Raw genomic sequence first — 20,462 nt, 5'->3', positions numbered from 1 at the left:
CTCTGGGGTAGGACGTTTCCTATTCCAGAGGCTTGAAAAGCTAATGTGGACTGGTACACCCAGTGTGGTACCAAGGGAGTGCTGCACTTTCGGAGTGCCGTCTTTCACACGAGGTGTCAAGGGCAAAAATACCCCATAGCACTATTAGCCAAGAGCAAGGCCGTTCTCCCCAAAGTCCTGGTCAATATATCCCTCAGTCAACATCACTGAAACAGATTATCTGGTCAGTGTCACATTGCCGTGTGTGGGATCTTGCTGTGCTGCATTTCCTACATTACAACAGACTACATTTCAAAAAATACTTAATTGGCTGTAAAGACATGGGTTGTGAAAGGTGCTATAGAAATGCAAATTGTTCATCTTCTTTTAACATACCTCCGACAGTAACTCTGGCAGGGGCGTCCGTTTCGTCAAAGAATCTCCCGGTTACAGTGAGAAGAGTTCCTCCTTCCACACTCCCTTCAGACGGTTGGATCCCAGTCACCTCTGAAAGATTAAAAACACACATTCTATTCGGCTCCATAATCTTTCAGGACTATAATGCTCTTCTATGCCAAACAGACAAGCTGCAACTATTAATATTTGATTTTAAACAAACGGTATGTCAAAATGTATATTTAAATGTATTCTTTCACAGGAAGTGACCGTCGCTGGCTAGGCCGGCAGTTGTGGCCCCTCCCTAATTGCCCTTGAGAAGGTGATGGTGAGCTGCCTGTCTGAACTGCTGCAGACCATGTGGTGTAGGTACAGTGCTGGGAGGGGGGGGCTTCTGAAGTCTTCTAGGTGGTAGTGATCATGAGTTTGGAAGGTGCTGTCTCAGGAGCCTTGGTGATTTCCAGCAGTGCATCTTGTAGACGGTACACACGGCTGCCAATGTGCGTTGGTGGTGGAAGGAGTGAATGTTTAAGGTGGTGGATGGGGTGTCAATCAGGCGGGCTGCTTTGCCCTGGATGGTGTCGAGCTTCCTGCATTCATCCAGGCAAGTACGTTATCACACCCCGAATTGTGTCCTGTGGGTGGGGACAGGTTTCAGGGAGTCAGGAGGTGAGTTACTCTCTGCAAAAACCCAGCCTCTGACCTGCCCTTATAACCACAGTATTTCTATGGCTAGTCCAGTCAGTGTTTGGTCAATGGTAAGCCCTAGGATGTCTATATTGGGGGATTCGGTAATGCCGTTGAATGTCAAGGGGAGATATTAGATCCTCTCTTATTGGAGATGGTCATTGCCTGATGTGGTGACCACAAAATTGGACAAAATAAAGTTCTTTTTTGGTAAGAATCGAACCCCTAGCCAAAGGTAGAAACTGTATATGTGGCTGTGTATTCAGACAGATAGGCCACCAGATTCCGGATGGTACGAGGGAACAAATAAAACCTGCACCATGTGATTGTCATTCAGGATCCCTAATACCATTGGGGTAGAAAAGTAACAAATCGAATTATGAATAAGACTTAAATAATCTAAACTCCCCCCAAACAACAAATGTAATACGAAGAGAATAAATAGTATTCCAGGATTTTGGGCTGACATAAATTCTTCCGAAGATAAAAGCAAATTACTGTGGCTGCTGAAGTCTAAAACCCACTGTGGTGGGCAGGGCTCTCATCCGTGTCCGACCAGCTTCTCTGCCCTCACCCCCTCGCCTCCCTCCCAGAACCAGCATAGGGTCCTCCTTGTCCTCACTTTTCACTCCACCTGTCTCCGCATTCAAAGAATCATCCTTAAAAAGTGATTAATCTTTATTGTCACAAGTAGGCTTACATTAACACTGCAATTAAGTTATTGTGAAAAGCCCCTAGTCACCACATTCCGGTGCCTGTTCGGGTACACTGAGGGAGAATTCAGAATGTCCAATTCACCTAACAGCACGTCTTTCGGGACTTGTGGGAGGAAACCGGGGCACCCGGAGGAAACCCATGCAGACACAGGGAGAACGTGCAGACTCCGCACAGACAGTGACCCAAGCCGGGAATCGAACCTGGGACCCTGGAGTTGTGAAGCAGCAGTGCTAACCACTGTGCTACCGTGCCGCAAGTTCTGCCAACTCCAGCATGATGTCACCACCAAACACATCTTCCCTTCACTCCCTCTGACAGCATTCTGCAGGGACCGTTCCCTCTGGGATACCCTGATCCACTCCCCCATCACCCCCAACACCTCACCCTCTTCCCAGGGCACCTTCCCATACAATCGCAGATGGTGTAACACCTGCCCCTTTACCTCCTCCCTGCTCAACATCCCAGGGCTGACACACTCTTTCCAGATGAGGCAGAGCTTCACGTGCACCTCCGTCAATCTGGTCTATTGCATTCGCTGCTCCCAGTGTGGTCTACTCTACGTTGGAGAGGCTAAACACAGACTGGGGGACCGCTTTGCAGAACACCCCCGGTCCATCCACAAGCAGGACCCAGACCTTCCTGTCGCTGCCATTTCAACTCCCCGTCCTGCTCTCACACCCACATGTCCGTCCTGGGCCGACTGTAATGTTCCAGTGAAGCCCAGAGCAAACTGCAGGAACATCACCTCATCTTCCGATTGGACACGTTACAGCCTTCCGGACTTAACACTGAGTTCAACAACATCAGACTGTGAACTCTCTCCTCCACCTTCATCCCATTTATATTTCTATCCATTCATTTTCATTTCTTCCATTGATCTGTTTTTCCCTCACCACTCCATTTGGGCCAACTGAACCAAGTTGCCCTTTGACCCACTGCTCACCTCTGTCCTGCCACCCACACATTCTAATCTCTTTCAGTGCCTCTATCAGCACCGTTCTTAGAATCACCCCCATCGTCCTCAACATCTTTCTTTGTCTATCTCCACCTATCTCTGGCCCCCTATCCAGCCCCACTGCTCCACGCCCCCCAGTATAAATCTGACCCCATTTCCAGTTCTCTCCAGCCTTGACAAAGAGTCACCCAGACTCGCAACGTCAGCTCCCTTCTCTCTCTACAGACGCTGTCAGACCTGCTGAGATTGTCCAGTATTCTCTGTTTTTGTTATAAATTCTTGCGAACTATGAACACCAGCCTGCAAAATCGAAACTGCATGGCAACCGTCCTTAAAGCAGCCTGCAAATGTAAAATGTTGGCCATCGCCATTAGGGCTGAGGTAAAAGGCTATCCCAAAAAGAGGATAAAGAAGACCGGTTTCTTCAGAGCAGTACTCCTGCATCTCTACTAGCAAAAGAGGAGTTGAAGGTTCCGTTTCTCGCCTGTTCATAGAAAGAGTCATTTGGAGCCACACAGTGGTTAGCACTGCTGCCTCACAGCACTGGGACCCAGGTTCAATTCCGGCCTTGGGTGATTGTCTGTGGGGAGTTTGCACTTTCTCCCCGTGTGTGCGTGGGTTTTCTCCGGGTGCTCCGGTTTCCTCCCACAGTCCAAAGATCTGCAGGTTAGGTGGATTGGTCATGATCAATTGCCCTCAGTGTCCAAAAAGGTCAGATGGGATTAAGGGGATAGGGCAGGGGAGTGGGCTTGGGTAGGATGCTCATTCGGAGGGTCAGTGCAGTTCAATGGGCCGAATGACCTCCTTCTGCACTGTAGAGATTCTATGACTTGCCTTTCTTTCTTTGATCGAAGATTTTGCAGTAGAGAAAGCCTTTGGATACCTGTGATTATTATATTTCTCTTTTAGAAATGGCAATCTGTTAGGAGACTTACATTCTCGAAACTGTAAATTTCTCTTTGTATAACTGTGGATGTGTTATGTTGGGTAAGCCAAAAGTTTCTAGAAGCTCATTAGGAAGTCTGACAGACAAGAAGCTACGCAGAAAAAGTATTGATTTAGTTTGAGCAACTCATCTGGAAAATCTCCATTAGGAAGTGACTGAGAGTTGTCTAACTACCTTAGAATCTGGCGGTAATCTCCCCACAATAAGAGGCACTCATTGTTCTGTCCAGAGAGATAACTTTCCCTCTTTCAGTGGCTTAGTCACAGACAGACTAGTACGATTAATCATCCAGATCAGAAATCTTTAATCTTTCACACTGGCACCTGTGTGGCGTGAATGTAAGTTGCTGCCTGTCAGCCCCAAGCCTGGATATTGTCCAGGTCTCACTACATTTGGACATTGACTGCTTCATTATCTCAGGAGTCGTGAATGTGCTGAACATTGTGCAGTCATCCGCAAACATCCCCACATCTGACTTTATGATGGAAGGAAGGTCATTGATGAAGCAGCTGAAGATGGTTGGGGCCGAGGACACTTCCCTGAGGAACTCCTGCAGTGATGTCCTGGGGCTGAGATGATTGACCTCCAACCACCACAACCATCTTCCTTTGATATATTCGGATGGTTTTAGACTTGACTAAACATCAAGTTTGTCCAGTGAGTAGCTGAGATTTGTAAAAAGAGACATATTGCAGACGCTGATATTGTGGAAACATATTGCATGAATCCCACCCCGTCGCTCCGATGCCGGCTGCCGTATTCTCCGGCGTCGGTTTGCGGGCAGGGGCGGAGTTTACGCCTCACTGATCGGGGGCTGTTGGCAACGGCCCCTCCGGCAATTCTCTGGCCTCAATGGGCGGAGCGGCCATCGTTTCCTGGCTAGTCCCGCCGGTGTGAAATGGACATGGTCCATCACGACAGGACCTGGCTTGTCGGCCGTCTAGCGGGGTCCTCGGGGGGTGGCGGGGGGATCCGGCTCTGGGGGGGAGCCCCCACGGTGGCCTGGCCTGCGATCAGGGCCCACTGATCTGCGGGCGGGCCTGTGCCATGGGGGCACTCTTTCCCTCCGCGCCGGCCTCTGTAGGGTTCCACCATGGCCGGCGTGGAGAAGAACCTTTCTGCGCATGCGCAGGAACACGTCGACCCGTCTGCGCATGTGCCAACACGCGCCAGCCCTTTGGCGCCGGTTGGCATGGCACCAACCCCTCTGGCGCCGGCCTAGACCCCGGAAATGCGGAAGATTCCACAACTTCTCGGTGGAGTGGTTCGCGACACTCTTGGCACCGGCATCGGGCCATCCAGCCAGTAGCGGGAGAATCCCACCCATAGTGTCACAAGTCGGCTCACATTAACACTGCCATGAAGTTACTGTGAAGATCCCCGGTCGCCACATTCCGGCGCCTGTTCAGGTACACAGAGGGAGAATTCAGAATGTCCAAATTATCTAACAGCACGTCTTTCAGGACTTGAGGGAGGAAACCGGAGCACCCGGAGGAAACCCACGCAGACACGGGGAGAACGTGCAGACTCCGCACAGTGACCCAAGCCGGGAATCGTACCTGGGACCCTGGCGGTGTGAAGCAACATTGCTAACCACTGTGCAACCGTGAGGGTGGAGTTGGGGAGGAGATATGGAGGGTGGAGCTGAAGTGCAACTCAGGGTCATAGAAACATAGAAAATAGAAGCAAGAGGAGACCATTGGGCCCTTCAAGCCACAGAGAATGAGTACTGCCAGAAATGCTCGCTATCTACCTGGTCACAGCTGCCATTGAGGATGTACGGAGGCTGGAGGCACAGGGCCTGCTCCGGGAGGACCCTGTACAGAAGGAACCTGCCTCAGGAGAGCAGGGTCCAGCCGGTGAGGCCCAAGTGCTGGCCGTTCAACAGGCCGAGGAGGAGGTGCAAAGGAAATGCTGCATCAGGGCACGCCTATCTCATCAGTCACCCTACACGTTTATGCTTCTGGGTCTTCCCAGGGGCCGAGTGGGGACCTGTCTGGGATCTTTCACATGTCCGTACACAAACGCATCCGCATGTCATGGATGCCCTTTGTGCCCAGACAGCAGGATATATAAACTTCAGTCTGGAACAAGCCCGGGTACCAGGCAGCAAGGTTTGCTGACATCGCTGGCATGCCCCAGGTCCAGGGGGTGATGGATGGCACATATATCCTCTCGGAGCACTGGCTCACCAGGGGGTGCCCTTCATTAATGGGAAGGGCTTCCACTCCGTAAACATGCATTTGCTGTCTGACCACCTGTACCAGTGATGGGATCATACTTCCTAGAAGCGCTAAACCTGTCCAGAGTACAGCTGGTTCCTGGGATCAGGCAATCCCCGATTCCTTCGGGAGTTCCTGCCTCCACCTGCTGCAGCACATCAGGTAACCCAGGAGCCCCTTCACTAAAATGGTGCCCCCCTGCTGGGGAGGGAAGCAGTCATCAACATTCTAATGAAAAGGTGTCCCCGTTTCCCCCCCACACCCCCGTTCTCCTCCCTCACCCCCACCCCCCTCCCTGTTCTCCTCCCCCCCCCCCCCCCCCCAGACCTCAGAGGCAGGGACAGTTTGTCAGTGGAGATGGTCGGAGATGAGGCCTGAGTGTGTTCACTCAGACCCTCCCACCCTCGGCTCACTGTGGAGTGTTGGTCCCAGAGTCCTTGCATTGTGTGGCTGCAAGCCTGTAATAATGGAGCACGTTGCTCTCCTGTACTCCCCTAACCCTCCACTTCTTTCTTATATTCTTATTGACTATTCTGGGTTAGCATAAGTGAGAAAGGATGAAAGTACAGCCCATTGCAGTAATATTCAGCAGCAGGATTGGAACAAACCCCTGCATTGCACATCTGTCTCTGCGGGAACCAAATGAATTGATTGGAATGAATTTTCTGCTGCAGGATTTCCAAGTGGACTGTTTGATTTGAGCTGAATGGATCAGTATCTAGGCTGGTGCCTTAGTGGGTGCAGTGGTTCAGGGGGAAGCTCACCACCATTACCTCCTCGAGGGCAATTGGATAATAAATGTCAGGCTTGCCTAGCGATGCTCCCATCCCATGAACCAAAATAAATGCAGGGCCCGGGTTGCCAGGGCGACCTGCATTTGAGGAAAATCAGCCCGGCACAACCTCAACCAATCAGATATCAGAGTTTAAGTTTGGGGTATTGCACTCTCCAGCTTGTATCCAAATAAACTTGTTACAGCGACAGGGATTGGCGTCATTGTTTATATTGCTGCTGGGAATGTCTTTGATCTGCAGAATGTGTTGATGGAGGAGATGGGGAGGAATAGTTTCCATCGGCAGGGGGGGGGGGGGGAAGAGTCAGTAACCAGAGGGGCACAGACAGAAGAAAATCGACAAAAAGCATCCGGGGGGGGGGGGGGGGGGGGGGGGGGAGAGGTCAGGGGCGCGATTCAGCGGACTTCCAACTAATTTCGCTGTCGGGCAGATTTAGTGGGATATCTCGCAGCAGCTCCAGTGTTGACAACATCCCGCTGTCCAGCGGCACTCTACCAATTTTTATGGCCTCAGAGTTTCTCTGCACTGGGACCTCTGTGAAAAACTCCTTGCAGATAGGGCACTACTTTGAACAAGAGCCCTGATCATTTCTTCCCCCCCCCCACTTTATTGAACCCCCCCTCGGGCCCAACCCCTGGCAGTGCCAACCTGACACACGGGCACCCTGGCAGTGCCAGAGTAGCACTACCTGGTTGGTGGTTCCCAGGTGCCAATGGGAGTAGTACCACCCTGTCCCCAATCACCCAAGGGTCTCCAATGGCCTGCGGGACCCCCTAGGTACCGCTACACCTGGTCCACGTTTGTGTGGGTGCCCTGGCCAGGTCTCACAGGCACGGCCATCGAGTCCCAGGCGCCGGGTGAATCCAATGTCTGGATATTTAAATTAGCCGTTAAATATTCCGATCTGCATCTCGCCCAGCAGGTGACTTGCCATCGGTGCAGAGCCACATTCTAGAGCTCTCCATGATTTACCCATTGCACCTGGATCCGTGCTGGGCACAATGACGTTGTGGAATCACGGAACACACTGTCTGAAAGGGAAGCAGATTCAAGAGGAATTTTCAAATGGGATTTGGAGAAATATTTCTGGGGTGATGGAGAAAGGGTGGGGCAGTGGGACAGCTCTTTCACAGGCCTGCTGGGATGTGCTGTATGAGTCTGATTTATTCAACACTAGCCAAAAATATTCTCACTTTTTTGTCACACGAAGTACTGTCCTTTTGCTTCTGCGTCTTCTTGATCAACAACTAGTGGAGATAAGCATTTGTTCTATAAGGAGATTATTCTTAGAACTAAATTGATTGATAATGCAACAAATCCTAAACCCTGGTGAGTTAGGGTAAGACTTGATGCGAAAGAAAATGAATACCAATAAGGATATCTCGAGGACCTGGGAAGATGCACTGGCCGTGAGCTTCCCAAACACAGTAAAGGGTCATTGTCCTTACCTGCATAAGTCTGGAACATGCTGAGTTTATTGAGAGACGAAACAAAGTAAGTGTTCAACTGAGGCAAAGACCTAGAGTGGGAAAAACCAGGGAAACTTACAAAAAAAACCATGGAGTTCCCATCAAATCTAAACAGTCTCGAGTTCTGGCCATTGGGAATTTTAAAACAATTTCAATCTAATGTCTAGTGCTACGATATGGAGCAAAAGCAGTGCAGATTTGAATATTTTAATGAAAAATTAATCTTCTTTATATGCTTTTATGGCCCATAAATACGAACAATATACAAATACATCCGTACATATCATAGTTACTGTATATTTACCAGCTGGAGCTATAATATAGCCAGTTGGATAAACAGAACATGCAAAGAATTCCCTTGTCAGGTCTGTGCTAAAAATGAAACATCTTTCAAAAGTTTCTTCAGCAATGCAGATCCCTGCTAAAAGGAAAGCTCTATGTTTTGAGCACAATGATGATACTATGTGAAAAGCAGCTCAGCAATGGAATTACTGCTGTTGAATAGCAGACAACCCATTGCTATGTATGTATGTATCCTGTTACATTTCCACAATTGGCCATTGCAATATAATTACTACTAAACTTTAAATTCATATCCGATTACTTGCTGCAAATATCTTACCTTCCGTGACCGTTGTCCAAAATAAAACTCATATTGTGGTGACCTGAAATAAACATATATAAGTTGACATGCCATACTCTTTACTGCATTTCCATTGTCATGCAGAATACAAATGTAAACCTTACCAACATATGTTCCAGTCATTCTGCAAGTCATTGTGCCCTTGCTGCCAAATACATGGTCAAGTTTCAAACCATACCTGTAGGGGTAAAATAAAACTTTGTACTTATTCAATAGTATAAATATCGCCAATTTGTACAATTCATTAATTTAATGGAAGGATTGCCTTACAACATGTTTCACCCAGGTCTCCAGATCATTTCTACCAAAAGTTCCACTGGAAAGGCTGTCCAGTACAAAGTTGCAAAAAAATTCAGGATAGAGTTTGGATAGCGATAAGAAACTCTGGGTGAAGTCAAACTTGGTGGTGAAGCACAAAATAGCCAAAAGTGAATAGAGTTGAATGGAAGCGAGAATTGAGTGAATGTAAATCAGGCTGCCAATTCTAGATCATTAATTTACACTGCTGCCAAAGACTAATCCATGCTATTAGCAGATGGCACTAAAGGATGTGGGACACTGGAATCAGAGGAGGCAATTCAGGAATTACAGATTACATGGAGCTATTGTCAGGAAACAGGTAGTTTTAAGTAATTTATATTTGTATTTGTGGGTGTTAGAAATGGGGTATAGCTTTAAGTACGTTGAATTTTGTGATTCTGTATTTGAAAGGGTTAATGACTTAACTTGGTTTAGATGCCTGCATAGAGACGTATGCATGGTAATGAAGGTTTAAGACATGAAAGCAAACAGCTTTGAAGGAAAAATAGGCTGTTGTTTAGCAATAAGGGGCTACGCTAGGACAGAAATAACTTTTGTGTTAGTTGTAAGCTGGACAGGGCAAGGGAGCTGCATTGAGCTGCCTTCCAAAAGAACAATATAAAATCAAATAAACAGAGAGTGCGGACAAAATGAATGTCTCAGGAAGGCATTTAAGTTAAAGGAACAACGAACAAGAAGTTGAACAAGATCCTGCAGTAAACGAAAGTCCTGAATCACAGAATTGGACATTACAGGGTGAAATCAGACTGAATGAATGAATTAAAGAAGGGTGAATGGGACTTGTTCATCCATAAGTATCTTGCAATCTGTCTTACAAAACTCACAATGTATCTGAATCAGGGTGAAGGAGATCACACAGCATTCCTCCAGCGTAGACTCTGAAATTCATAAACACATTACATGATTAATTACGCATTGATATTTGCAGTTTCTCTTTGTGGCTTTCATTTTCAAGGTGTTTTATTCTAAATAAAAAAAAGACGAAGTTTAAAGAAAAACAGATAAATGAGCTTTAACTGCAGCAGCCCTCAATCTTCAAGTGTCAAGAGAGCCCCTTGTCCTGGGTGGTCCAAAATGGAAAGGATAAAAGGGGACTTCTTGAAAATGATTTGATTCAGCGATCATTCTTTAAACCTGCTAAAAATGCTTTGCTACCTGCTCTGCTCTTTGTTTATTTGAAGAGATGTTTTAGCTTGAGAACACTTAAGGACAAGAACAACCCAATTTTCTTCCACATTGCTGTTTGTGGGATGTTGCTGTGCGCAAATTGGCTGCCCCGTTTCCACCACTACAATAGTGACTGCTGCACTTCAGAAAGTTGTTAATTGTCTGGATGGTGTTTAGAGATGGCTGTGAAAAGTGTTTCACCAAGGCAAGTGTTTCATTTGTCAGTCTGTCTCTCTCTCTCCAAAACGTGACCTTCCATAATCTTGACAGTTATCAAGTTCCACAATTTGGACCCAACCAGAATGAAGGACAAAACCTTTAAAAAGAAAACTGAGCATTATTATTATTTACGTCAATTCAGTTCTTTGACTGAACGATGATCCAACCCGGATTTAGACACTGCTTACAATACAAAACAGCACAGGAATAGAGATAACTCTATTGAATTGCATGTGTGCCGATGCACTTTACTTAAAGGTGTATTTTTACCTCAAAATCCTGGTGTTTCTGGAATTGAAATCCATTGGTTTGTTACTGCCATAAACATCAGTAAAAATATTTCCACGGATGGTAATGAGTTGACCTAGAAACCGAGAGGAAATCCGAAAGAGTGAAGGAAACAGAACGTTATCACACAAACCCAGTTCACAAAGTTACAGCTCGTTCTAAAATTAACACAGGTACTATTATTCACTTTGTGTGATCACGCGTCACCCTCTGCAGTTTGCGCTCATACCCGAGGGAGGCTGACACTGAGGGAGTGCCGCACTGTCGGACGTGCTATCTGGGACAGTAAATCGAGATGCTATCGGCCCACAGGTGGATGTGAAAGGCCCCATGACCATTATTTGAAGAGCAAAATGAGTGGGGTTGGAGGATGGACCAATCGGCTGTGGTTCACAGAGAAGTTTTGAAATTAGGAACTCCTGAATGACACACAACGGTCACCTAGCCCGATGTCAGAGGCATCAAAAACACGAAAGGTTTTGAGAGACAACGAACAGATCAGAGAAAGACAGATATAAAATAGACAATTCAGCACCAAAATTGGAGGGTCGAGGAGGTGAAGTGGAAGCTGATGACAGGGACCAGGGCTGGGTTCTCCAGCTTTCGCGCTGCTCCGCCCCCTGAAAAGCAGCGTACTCTAAGAGTGCACCGCACGCCGTATCCACGGCCTCAGGCCAATGCCTGTGGCCCGGCCCCGCGATGCTCCATCCCCAACCGGGCGAGTTCCCTACGGCACGGGACACCTACGGTCTCATCCGTCGGGAATTCAGCGTGGTGGCTGCGGATCCGCGGATGGGGGAGGCTTTATTCGGGGTTGGGAGACGCTGTGGGGGCACGCAAGCCGGCCGAAGGGGGGGGGGGGGAATATTTTTATGGTCCGGGTCTGCGGGCTTCGATCGCCATGAAGCACGGCACTGCCACTGCAGGCCGCTGCCCTGCACATGCGCGGCCACGTATCAGCAACTAGAGCCGGGAGCTCCACGCTGTCTGGCTGCTAGCCCTCCCCGGAGCAGGGAATCGGTGGCCGTTTACCCCAATTTACCTGGAGAGGTGAGGTATAGTGAGTGTGGAGAGAGAAAGAGAGAGTGAGCTGAAGTGAGGGATGTGGAGAGGGACTGAGGTGAAGGATGTGGAGAGGGACTGAGGTGAGGGATGTGGAGAGGGACTGAGGTGAGGGATGTGGAGAGGGACTGAGGTGAGGTGAGGGATGTGGAGAGGGACTGAGGTGAGGTGAGGGATGTGGAGAGGCACTGAGGTGAGGGATGTGGAGAGGGACTGAGGTGAGGTGAGGGATGTGGAGAAGGACTGAGGTGAGGTGAGGGATGTGGAGAGGGACTGAGGTGAGGGATGTGGAGAGGGACTGAGGTGAGGGATGTGGAGAGGGACTGAGGTGAGGTGAGGGATGTGGAGAGGGACTGAGGTGAGGTGAGGGGTGTGGAGAGGGACTGAGGTGAGGGATGTGGAGAGGGACTGAGGTGAGGTGAGGGATGTGGAGAGGGACTGAGGTGAGGTGAGGGATGTGGAGAGGGACTGAGGTGAGGGATGTGGAGAGGGACTGAGGTGAGGGATGTGGAGAGGGACTGAGGTGAGGTGAGGGATGTGGAGAGGGACTGAGGTGAGGGATGTGGAGAGGGACTGAGGTGAGGGATGTGGAGAGGGACTGAGGTGAGGGATGTGGAGAGGGAGCTCAGTTCAGCTCAGTTGGCTGGACAGCTGATTCGAGATACAGAGCAAGGCCAGCAGTGTGGGCTCAATTCCTGTACCAGCTGAGGTTATTCCTGAAGGCCCCGCCTTCTCAACCTTGCCCCTCGCCTGAGGTGTGGTGACCCTCAGGTTAAATCAGCACCAGTCAGCTCTCCCCCCTCAAAGGGGAAAGCAGCCTATGGTCACCTGGGACTATGGTGACTTTGTGTACTGATATATATGGTCCACATGTCACTGGGATCCCACAGCAACATAACTGACACTGAACCACCTTTGGAATGGTCCCAGTTAATCTGTTAATTCTGTACTGCCACATCTGAGGACAAGTGGGTGGGCAGTAAATACACATCCTAAGACTAAAGACTCAAACTCCCAAAGTTTAACTGATTAGAAATATTCAAAAGCTGAATGCTAGTGTTGTGAAGGACACAAGGTTTATTGATAAGAGGAGGATCTATTGGTGGGAGATGCAATGCTAAACCTTACCTAAGAGGATGGATGCGCAGTTGGCTATTTTGATAAACCATGAATGCCTTTCGCAGCTTCTATGCTGTATGGGTTTACAAATCCATCTGTATGTTTCCTGAATGTATCAGAGTTCACCTTCCTCCTGTTCACAGGCTATTTCCATGGGATGGTCAACATGATATGAGTAGCATGTGTGGGAGTGTGGTACACTGGGGAGATTTGTGTCTCTGACACATTGTGAATATATCTAGAATCATAGAATTGGAATGGTTGCAGCACAGGGGGAGGCCATTTGGCCCATTGTATCTGTGCTGGCCCCCTGCAGGAGAAATGCACCTGGTGCCACTCCCCTGCCTTTCCCCAGTAGCTCTTTCATAATTCCTTTTTTGAAAATAACCCAAATCCACGACACACTGGGCTAAACAGCTGGTTTGTAAAGCAGACCAAGGTCAGCAGCTCGGCTTCAATTCCCGTACCAGCCTCCCCAAACAGGTGCCGGAATGTGGTGACTAGGGGCTTTTCATAGTAACTTCATTTGAAGCCTACTTGTGACAATAAGCGATTTTCATTTCATTTCACCACTCTCGGAGGCAGTGTTCCAGATCCTAACCATTCGCCATTGACGTTGGCGGGGAGGGTGCAGTCCGTCAAAATGACAGTGCTTCCGAGGTTCTTGTTCCTTTTTCAGTGCCTGCCCATATTTATCCCCAGGGCCTTCTTTAGGAGAGTGACTAGCAGTATTCTGAGTTTTGTGTGGGCACATGGGACTCCGAGAGTGAGGAGGGTGTTCCTGGAGCGAGGAAGGGATGGAGGTGGGCTGGCACTGCCCAACCTTCTGGGGTACTTTTGGGCAGCCAATGTGTCAATGGTGCGTAAATGGGTGATGGAGGGGGGAGGGGCGGCGTGGAAAAGAATGGAGATGGCGTCATGTAGAGGTACGAGCCTGGGTGCCATGGTAACGCACCGTTGCCGCTCTCCCCTAAGAGGTTTACCACGAGCCCGGTGGTGGCGGCGACCCTAAGAATCTGGGAACAATGGAGACGGCATCGGGGGGAAACAGGGGGCTCGATGGAGGCTCCACTGGGTGGCAACCATCGGTTCATCCCGGGGAACACGGAGGGGGGATTCAGGGGGTGGCAAAGGGCGGGCATCAGCAAATTGAGGGACCTGTTTATTGGCGGGAGGTTTGCGGGCCTGGGGGAACTGGAAGATAAATTTGGCCTTCCCCACGGGAACATGTTCAGATACCTGCAGGTAAAGGCGTTTGCTAGGCGACAGGTAGAGGGATTCCCTTTGCTGCCCTCGCAGGGGACGATGGACAGAGTGCTTTCGGGGGTGTGGGTAGGAGAGGGGAAGGTGTCTGACATCTATAAGGTAATGCAGGAGGTGGAGGAGTCGTCAGTGGAGGAGCTGAAGGCTAAATGGGAGGAGGAACTCGGGGAGCAGATAGAGGACGGGACGTGGGCGGATGCCTTGGAGAGAGTCAACTCTTCCTCCTCATGTGCGAGGCTTAGTCTCATCCAATTTAAGGTGCTGCACCGGGCCCACATGTCCGGGACTAGGATGAGTAGGTTCTTCGGGGGTGCGGACAGGTGCACCAGATGTTCGGGGAGTCCTGCGAACCACGCCCATATGTTCTGGGCATGCCCAGCACTGGATGAATTCTGGAAGGGGGTGGCGGGGACGGTGTCGAGGGTGGTTGGATCCAGGGTCAAACCAGGGTGGGGACTCGCGATTTTTGGAGTTGCGGTAGAGCCGGGAGTGCAGGAGGCGAAAGAGGCCGGTGTCCTGGCCTTTGCGTCCCTAGTAGCCCGTCGAAGGATTCTGTTACAATGGAAGGATGCAAGGCCCCCAAGTGTGGAGACCTGGATCAGTGACATGGCGGGATTTATAAAATTGGAAAAGGTCAAATTTGCCCTGAGAGGATCAATACAAGGGTTCTATAAACGATGGCAGCCTTTTCTGGACTTCCTGGCTCAGAGATAGGTAACTGGGTCAATAGCAGCAGCAACCCTGGGGGGGGGGGGGGGGGGGGGGTGCATTATTGTAGTGTTTATTCTGTAACTTTATAGTGTGTTAATTTGCGTTGTTGTTAAAATGCTGGGTTGTTCATGGGGATGGGGCGAATGTATATGATTGTTAATATTATTGTTATTTTCGGTATTTTACTAAGGTGCGTCAATGTTGTATAAAATCAAAATTTCTCAATAAAAAGTATTTAAAAAAAAAAAGATCCTAACCATTCACTGACTAAACAGGTTTTACCCATTGACTTGGTGCTTCCTTTGCCAATCACTTTAAATCCGTTCCCTCAATCATTTTACCAATAGGAACAATTTCTTCCTGCCTGTCAGAATCGAAGAAGTTTCAGCACCAACCTGGCAATCCTGACGCTGGTGAAATCTCAGTAATGGTTGGTGTATAATAGTCTTCAGCCTGGTAAAGGAGAGGCCGGCATTAATGACTGGTGAAATCATGCTCTTGAATTTCAGTTGGAAGGTCGGTGTTTTTTTTAAAACTCTTATAACCCCTTAACTTCCCAATAGTTGGTCTTTTCCTGAGGCGAACAGGTAAGAATTGTGTTGGTGAGGAATGATAATCGGGTGGGTTCTGCAATAGGTGAATGATAGGGGCAGCACAGTAGCAGAGTGGCTAGCACTGTGGCTTCACAGGTCCAGGGTCCCGGGTTCGATTCCTGGCTTGGGTCACTGTGTGGAGTCTGCACGTTCTCTCCGTGGGTTTCCTCCGGGAGCTCCGGTTTCCTCCCACAGTCCAAAGATGTGCAGGTTAGGTGGATTGGCTACAGGAATGAGACAGGGAAGTGGACCTGGGTAGAGTGCTCATTTGGAAGGTCCATGAAGACTCGATGGGCCGAATGGCTTCCTTCTGCACTGTAGGGATTATGATTCCTCAATGGGGAAAATGATCTTTAACTGTCAACAGTGGCTACACGTTAAAGCTTCAAATTTCTATTTTGTTTATAGGTTACTGTGTGATCACAGTAGCACAGTGGTTAGCACTGTTGCTTCACAGCTCCAGGGTCCCAGGTTCAGTTCCCGGCTTGGGTCACTGTCTGTGCGGAGTCTGCACGTTCTCCCCGTGTCTGTGTGGGTTTCCTCCGGGTGCTCCGGTTTCCTCCCACAAGTCCCGAAAGACGTGCTGTTAGGTGAATTGGACATTCTGAATTCTCCCTCTGTGTACCCGAACAGGCACCGGAATGTGGTGACTAGGAGCTTTTCCCAGTAACTTCCGTGCATTGTAAGACTACTTGTGACAATAAAGATGATTAATTATTAATTAATTATTGGGTAATGCTTCACGATAAACCAAGTAAAAACCATTGTAGTTTAAGCAGCATATGAAAGGTTTGCTCTTCATTTAAGGACGTGAGTGTAAAAATGTTGCACTTACTCTAAAGATCATCCTGTCATTGCCGACAATAGGAATTCCGTCTACACTCACTACAACATGATAGCTGTCTTTTGGTAGAGGTCTAAAACAAGGAAAAACATTCATTAAATCTGATGCAACATCTTTTACACACTGCAGCTGTACGAACATCAGCAAAGCTCTGACCATTAGTCAAAAGCAACATTTAAAAAGCATTGTTTTGATCAGCAGGGTATCAAAGCGACAGATAATAAATGCTGTCCTTGCCAGCAATACTTATCTATCTCTTTCTGTCTCGATGGTGTTCAGGTATTACACTTCCTAACCTTTACTAATGCAATGAAACTGCTGGGTGAACCGGCACAGGGAGGCGGAATGTATCAATACCTGGTACAGCAAATGATTTGTGTTTGGTGGCTGGAATCTTTCTCTACATCACAGGGAATGGAGCTGGTCTCGGACAGCAGCTGTACGCTGAGACCCAGTGTCTCACTTGCCCCTGTGTAATCAAACGGTTTCTCTGCCGACAACCCTGTGAAAATGGCCAAAGTATGTGAGAAGCAGCAGCAGAGAGGATTAACAATCAGCCCATAGTGGAGGCACAGGAATCAGCCTTACCCAGTCCTTCGATCGTCAGCCTGGTTGCTCCATTTATGCTCCCATGGCTGGGAGAGATGTTCAAAATACTGGGAACAGTTTGGGAAACTGAAAAATAAATAAGTGCATCATAATCAAGTGATAGATATTGAAAGATGAGATTGATAAACAGACAGACAGAATTAGTCAGACAGTCATACTTTCTGGGAATACTCGGCTTGGTCACCAAAACCGCGGATGGGACTGCAGAGGACCCAGTGTTCAACTTGAGAAAGAGTGGTCAGCAAATGCCAGTTCAGAATGTGACCTGGCACCAACTAAAGCAGCTGATTGGTGAGTAACTCCTTGTGAGTATTTTCAATCTATTAAAGTCAGTCATTCCTTAATACTAAGGTAGGGACTATAAGAAAGGATTTTTCGAGTAGTTCTATACAATTACAATAGAAGTGTTTGGTAAGAAACGAGGTTCCCAGCTAATGTAAATAAGGCCCCTAGCTAACATAAATGTTTTAAGGGAGTAACTGACGTAATCGAGAGGGACGTCATGGCAGGAGACCGTAGACTGGGATATGCTCCTCCTGCACAATGTGGGAAACGAGGGATACTTCCAGGGTCCCTGATGACCATGTGTGCAGAAGGTGTAGCTAAATGCAGCTTCTAGCTAACCGGATTTCAGAGCTGGAGCTGTGGGTGGACTCACTGTGGAGTATCCGCTATGCTGAGGAAGTTGTGGGTAGCATGTTTAGCGAGGTGGTCACACTGCAGGTGAGATTGCACAGACAGAAAGGGAATGGCTGACCAACAGGAACAGTAAAAGTCTCAGGAGTGCAGCACAGTGGTGCAGTGGGTTAGCCCTGCTGCCTCACGGCACCGAGGTCCCAGGTTTGATCCCGGCTCTGGGTCACTGTCCATGTGGGGTTTGCACATTCTCTCCTTGTTTGTGTGGGTTTTGCCCCCACAACCCAAAGATGTGCAGGCTAGGTGGATTGGCCAGGCTAAATTGCCCCTTAATTGGAAAAAATTGATTGGATATTCTAAATTTATAGAAAAAAATAAAAATAAAGTCTCAGGAAGGCAGTGCATGGGTTCCCTATGGCTATCCCCCTCTCACACAGATATACCGCGTTGGGTACTGTTGGGGAGGGGGAGTGGCCTCTCAGGGGAAAGCAGCAGCAGTCAAGTTCATGGCCCGTGGGTGGCTCTGTTGCTCAGAGGGGCGGGAGGAAAACAAATGGCAGAGATTCAATAGTTAGGGGCACAGACAGATACTTCTGTGGCCGCAAATGTGAATCAAGAATGGCATATTGCCTTCGTGGTGCCAGGGTCTGGGATGTCACGGAGTGGTTTCAGGGCATTCTGGGGAGGGAAGGCGAACAGCCAGTGGGCATGGTTCATATTGGTTCCAATGCCATCAGTAATCTGAGGGAAGAGGACCTGCAAGCTGAGTACAGGAAGTTAGGAGATAAACAAAAATCCAGGACCTCAAATGTAGTAATCTCGGGATAACTCCCAGTTCCGCATGCTAGAGAGAGCAGGAATGGGACGATAGATCAAATTAACACATGGCTGGAGAAATGGTGCAGCCGGGAAGGATTCAGATTCTCGAGTCACTGGGACCGGTCCTGGGGAAGGTGGGACCTGGAACAAACCGGACGCCTTGCACCCAGGCAGAGATGGGACCTATATCCTCGTGGGGGCTTTCGCTAGTTCTGTTGAGGAGCATTTAAACTTGTCTGGCAGGGGGATGGGATCCCAGGAGTTGGATCAGATTGGTCAGATTCATATCAAGAAAATGGAGGTTGAACTTTAGCGAGTGATGTAGAAGATGTCATGATAGATTTGGAATTACAGGAGAACATAGAACAGTACAGCACAGAACAGGCCCTTCGGCCCTCGATGTTGTGCCGAACAATGATCACCCTACTCAAACCCACGTATCCACCCTATACCCGTAACCCAACAACACCCCCCCCCCCCCCCTTACCTTTTAGGACACTACGGGCAATTTATCATGGCCAATCCACCTAACCCGCACATCTTTGGACTGTGGGAGGAAACCGGAGCACCTGGAGGAAACCCACGCACACACGGGGAGGACGTGCAGACTCCACACAGACAGTGACCCAGCCAGGAATCGAACCTGGGACCCTGGAGCTGTGAAGCATTTATGCTAACCACCATGCTACCCTGCTGAGAAGCAAAGTTTTAAAAATGTCCAGCGAAGGAAAATGTCAGGGTTAAACTGTTTATACTTCAATGCAAGGAGTAATACAAACAAGGTTGACGAGTTAAGGGCACAGGTAGATACATGGCAGCAGGATGTCATTGTTATAATGGAAACCTGGCTATGGGCGGGGCAAAATTGGCAGCCCAATATCCCTGCTGGATACAGAGTCTTCTGATATGACAGAGTGGGAGATAAAGAGGAGGGGGAGTAGCAGTAATGGTTACAGAATCAATTCTAGTTGTGAGAAGGGATGATGAACTAAACAGGAAGCAAGGCTTTATGGGTTGAGCCTAGAAATAGGCTCACACAACGGGGAATATACTACAGACCCCCAGATAGTGAAAGGGAGATAGAAGAACACATATGTGGCAAATCTCCTGTAAGAACAAGAGGGCAATAATAGTTGGAGACTTTTAACTGTCCCAATATCAATTGGGAATCAAACACTATAGGGAGAATTAAGGGGTGAAAACTCCTGCAGTGTGTCCAGGACCATTTCTCCAACCAATTAATGACAAATCCAAAGAGAGGAGATGCAATTCTAGACCTAGTCTTGGGGAACAAAGAAGGGCAAGTGGGTGTTGGTCACCATATCTGAGATAGTGATCACAATTCAGCTAGATTCAGTATTACCATGGAAACACAGAGATAAAGCAGGAGTAAAAGTCTAGAATTCGCTGTCCGGGTTGGTGGTGGAGACAGAGACCCTAAACTCTTTTAAAAGGTGATTTAATGCTGTAAGGTACAGGGGCTATGTACCGGGTGCAGGAAGGTGGGATTAGAAAGGGCACCTGGGTGCCCTCGGGCTGGCACGGACAAGATGGGCCGAATGGCCTCCTTTGGTCCTGTAACCTTTCTCCTGTTCTACAGATAGATAGACAGACAGACAATAGCTCCCAGTTAAATGGATTAATTGATGAAATGCAGTTTGATAACAATGATTTGAAAACCCATACCCCACTTGCTGACAGTTACCTGAGATGTCCAGTGACCAGAGACTGAGCATGATGGCCAGAATCCACCAGTGCGAGTGGCCTCCCATCCTATCCCACAGCTCCTGTTCCCCTTTGGTACCTGTTTGCTACAAGGTGAAGGTGCACATCAGCTAACATCAGACTATGTCACAGATAATCCACAAAGTGTCACTAAATCATTCCTGCTCGGTTATCACAGACAATCCCCCACTTTACCCACCCCCTGATACTAATACGTTAGATATGCAGTTTGATGAAGATCACTGACTTGATGCTGCCAGACTTACTGAGTATTTCCA

General features: G+C 48.5%; 1 protein-coding gene across 1 annotated transcript in view; it reads right to left on the bottom strand.

Moving 5' to 3' along the window:
- Window positions 1-20,231, bottom strand: part of pkhd1l1.1 (PKHD1 like 1, tandem duplicate 1) — a 186,950-nt gene extending 166,719 nt beyond the window's left edge. The window contains 11 exon segments of the mRNA XM_038808494.1: window positions 376-486; window positions 8,145-8,215; window positions 8,788-8,830; window positions 8,913-8,986; window positions 9,954-10,007; window positions 10,786-10,879; window positions 15,354-15,411; window positions 16,387-16,468; window positions 16,753-16,897; window positions 16,984-17,070; window positions 20,165-20,231. Coding sequence (XP_038664422.1) covers window positions 376-486; window positions 8,145-8,215; window positions 8,788-8,830; window positions 8,913-8,986; window positions 9,954-10,007; window positions 10,786-10,879; window positions 15,354-15,411; window positions 16,387-16,468; window positions 16,753-16,897; window positions 16,984-17,070; window positions 20,165-20,231 — 886 coding nt within the window.
- Between the last annotated feature and the right edge of the window lie 231 nt (window positions 20,232-20,462).

This window comes from Scyliorhinus canicula, chromosome 10 (genome assembly GCF_902713615.1).
Source record: "Scyliorhinus canicula chromosome 10, sScyCan1.1, whole genome shotgun sequence".
NCBI lineage: Eukaryota > Metazoa > Chordata > Chondrichthyes > Carcharhiniformes > Scyliorhinidae > Scyliorhinus > Scyliorhinus canicula.
The sequence above is the reverse complement of the archived record's forward strand: the minus strand, read 5'-3'. Positions and strand labels throughout refer to the sequence as shown.